The 4,069-nt window shown below is 36.5% G+C and overlaps 1 protein-coding gene across 1 annotated transcript; it reads right to left on the bottom strand.

The window, feature by feature from the left end:
* Positions 1–768: 768 nt before the first annotated feature.
* On the bottom strand, positions 769–2,220 carry LOC131853894 (uncharacterized). The gene has a single exon (XM_059204973.1). The coding sequence runs from the start codon at positions 2,218–2,220 to the stop codon at positions 769–771; it is 1,452 nt and encodes a 483-aa protein (XP_059060956.1).
* Positions 2,221–4,069: the final 1,849 nt, after the last annotated feature.

Here is a 4,069-nt window from a genome sequence, read left to right as displayed (position 1 = left end):
GAAATCATTATATTGCTGAATATGGCTACAATCTGGAGGGATGTTGTTTACTTTTTCGTCAAGGAGAGAGGAGAATTTTTGCCAGTTGGCTTTTGTTATTCTATACTTTAGAAGAGGTTGTGGAATTTTGGGATTTGCAATTTGGGAGCTGGAGGAGTTAATTATTGTTATAATAATAGGAGTATGGTCACTTCCAAATGAGTTTGGTAGTACATGCCATAGGAGTTTGTTTACTAAAGATGGGGAAGATAGGGTTAGATCAATGGAACTGGGGTTCTGGGAAGGACCTGCAAGGCGGGTAGGAGTACCATCATTTAGAACGCAAAGGTTAATATCATCCAATAGATCTAGTAGGAATGAAGATGAAGGATCAGTGCAATGTGATCCCCACATTGTGTGCCGGCAATTAAAGTCACCTAGAACCATGAGGGGGGGAGGGATATTGGAAAGGATGTGTTGTAATTCCAGAATAAGTGAATGGTTAGGATGGGGGATATATACAGATACGAAAGATATACCAAGGGTTCTTACAGATACAATCTGAAAGCCTAAGCTGTGGGAAGGAGAGAGATTTTTGAGTAAGACACGTTTCTAGATATAAGGAGGGCGGAGCCCGCCCACCCATCATCTCTGTCATCCCGTAAGACTGCAAAGCCCGGTATCCTGAATGGAATGCCAGGCTTAAGCCATGTCTCAGAGATAGCAGCAACAGTGGGTTTATGTTTGTTGAGGAGATGGGTAAGGTCTTGTTTTTTATGTCTGATACTCCTAGTATTCCACTGTAGGACCAGCTGGTCCGTTATTAGAGGCTAAAGTGGATAGGAGTTGCTGAATCAAGAAAACGACATTGGACGGTAATGCATCGGAGAATTTAGAAATTATGTTAATTAGGGAACATGTAAGTAGTTCTATTAAGTTGTCATTTGGGGTAGCAAGGGGGGTGGTATCAATATTACGTTCTTGGTGATGTCTAAGGGCAGAGCCATTAGCTTGGGTAGATCTAGGGGTCTGTATGATATTATAGTGGGCTTCGCGGTCATAGGATTTGCCCGGGTTGGGTCTGGGTCTTGGGGAATTGTATATCGTCTTGCGGTAAGATACATTTTTCTGGGGAGTTTTAGAAGGAGAGGAGTGGAGAGACTGTTGATATGTTTGTGTTATGGTTGACTGTGAGAGGTTATAGGCTGGAGCTGATGCCATATCTGCATAAGACCGTTTGGGAGTAGGGAACCTGGCTGATGCTTCCATATGACTAATATTTTCTTCTACCATAATGATCTTAATATTCTTTTGTCTGACATGTTCGGGGCAAGTTGAGTTTGTGGCTTGATGATTTGTACTATCACAAAGGATACAGAATGGCGATTCATCTTTTTGGTCACAGTTGTCTCCAGAATGTTGAGATCCACATTGATAACACCTGGGTTGAGATCTGCACTGTGTGCGAATATGGCCAAAGCGGCAGCAATTACGGCATTGAATAGTTGGGAGATTGTAAGGAAAGACAGGGAGGGAAGTATTAAAACAATATACTTTTTCAGGGAGTACTTGTCCTTCAAATGTTATGACTACTGTTGTGGATGGGATCCAAGAGACGGTATTGTCAGGCTTGCGTGATTTAGTGTTGAGCCTTCTGGCTCTAATTATCTGTCCAGCATAGTCAGGGGATATTAAATTAAATACTAATTCTTCTAAAGACCAGTCTGTGGGAATGTTGCGTATAACACCCATGCGAGAAATCTGGAACTTAGGTATCATTGCAGAATATTTGTTATTTGACAAGATTGGATTGTCAACAAAGTTATTGGCATCAGAGTATGTTTTAAATTCTACTGAGATTTTATTTCTCCCCAATGCTTTTATACCTCCCTCTTTAATACCCACAATATTATTTTTATGGATAAACTGTGCGAATTTAAGGAGACGTATTGAGAAACCAGCAGCTGTGTCTGGTTCCACTCTGGTAATATGTACAGAATAAGGTGCAGAATCTGTGATTTTATATTTAAATGAGTTATCATTTTCAAAGCCAGGTTTTGTGTATACGGATTGGATGGAATCTGATGGTGAGTTAACTTTCTTACTTTCGTCAGCATTTAGGTCATTCGTTGCTTGTCTTTTTCTTGAGACTAAGGAAGTATCCAGACTCATCTGATCAGATAGATTAGCAGTAGTTCCCCCACCATCAGGGGGATCTTCGTCTGCACCCATCTCCATCATTTTTGTGATGGAGATGGGTCACATGTAGGAAAAATAAATACTTACGCCAACACCAGTAACAAACACAACACAAAACAGGAAAAAAAAACACAAAATGTCAAAGTGATCTTAAGTTTAAAATATGTAAATACGGAAACCACGTGTCAATCCAACACAATCCGAAAGCAATCCTCCTTGTATTTAGATTTAGGTACATTAAATAATAAAAAACAACTCCTTTATGGCTACAGTTGATCGACAAATAACCTATACCATTAACAAAGCGCCACGTGTCTGTAACATAAAATTCTAAATTTAATGTTAAATCTTTGTAAAGGCTTTAAACAAAGAAAGTGGCAGTGAAAGAATCTAAGGCACCTTTTTATTATGTTATCTAAGTTACCTTGTTATTTTGAGGCATTTCGTATGGATGATGAAGGTAACTATTATAGATAGGCCAGGAATTCTCATGGTACCAATGAGTTGCCTTTTAGCTGCATCTGCTGCATAATGCACTGAGGACAAAATCTGTGTAAATAATTTACTTTTATTTATTGACATATTTTTAAGTATATTATTAACTGATTGGATCTATGTTGTCAGAAAATTAAATAATAATCTTATGTAACATTATTATTTATGTATAGGTTTATTTAGCAATTATAAGGATGTATGTACTCGCATTTTCAAAAACTACATTAGTTGTTCATAGTAAAATGGCTTACATATGGCGCTAAAACAGGTGTGGTATCGGGGCAGTGGTAGGTACGTATTGGATAGTTTTGTAAATCGCCTTGTATGTAACGATTGAGGACCGATTTCTCATAGTCTGTTCTCCAAACCGTATTTACCCTGACAATAACTATCCCAATATTGCCTCTGATTTTAGAATCTTGTGTAAGCCGTTAGTTATCATATTTATAAGGACTGCGTAGCATTTGCCCCCAGTTTGTGACTGAGTTTTATATTAAATATTAAAGTCGAAGTATTGTAAATTATAAAAGAGGTATTAGTTCGTACAAAGTGTGAATTGATGCCAATATTGTTTTCCGTGTAATTATTATACAACTAAAGGATATGTAAAAATTAAAATTAATTATAGATAAATAAACAGTTTTAAGCATAAATTTGTTTTAATAATATTTTTTTAAAGTACACATTTTTAAAGTAAATAATGATCCAGTGTTCGACACCTCTGTTAGACTCCCTCTATTAAAACAGGAATCGATATTACGACGACCTGAGTCGACGTTCGTACAGGTAGCATTACTCTTAAGTGTAATATCGTAATCAAGTTGACTTTCAGCCGCTTCATAAATCGGGTTTATAGTACCCTCATTTTCGTCCGCGCAAACATCGCTAAGGCCAGCTGGAGTTAAAATCATTACAATAGTAAAAATATCTGTAGCGTCAAGAATAGCTCACGCCATCATGTTCACTTATTTTCACTCACATAGCATTTGTAACAAAGTTTCTCAGACAATACTTGAATAATACTTGAAAAAGATACAAATTACTTTTTTTTTCTTTAAAATTAAGTATCTACGAGTTTGTCTAATTTCGGAAATAATATAACTGCCCAATTTGTAGTGTTTGTTGTGTCATATATGGTTTTGGTAAACTTCTTGAAATCAGTACTATTAAGTCAGCGTTCTTAAATACATTTTATTCATATTTTAATAACGTTTATAAGTGACTATACTTTAGAATAAAATTGGTATTTTGTTGTACAAAATCTTTTTCAAGTAAAGACAAGAGCGAGAAATATTTTAATTTGAAACTGGGAGTTGAGATCAGCAAATTGTTCCTGTTTTTCAGCTCAGGAATTTCCCGGTAAAATTAGAATGGATTAAATTCATACTGAGTATTA

This window comes from Achroia grisella, unplaced genomic scaffold (assembly GCF_030625045.1).
Source record: "Achroia grisella isolate CSIRO2021 unplaced genomic scaffold, CSIRO_AGI_Agris_v1 utg9096, whole genome shotgun sequence".
In the NCBI taxonomy this organism is placed as follows: Eukaryota; Metazoa; Arthropoda; class Insecta; order Lepidoptera; family Pyralidae; genus Achroia; species Achroia grisella.
The sequence above is the reverse complement of the archived record's forward strand: the minus strand, read 5'-3'. Positions and strand labels throughout refer to the sequence as shown.

Coding starts and splice junctions, on each gene's coding strand:
- LOC131853894 (XM_059204973.1), bottom strand. CDS start 2,220: ATGATGGAGATGGGTGCAGACGAAGATCCCCCTGATGGTGGGGGAACT.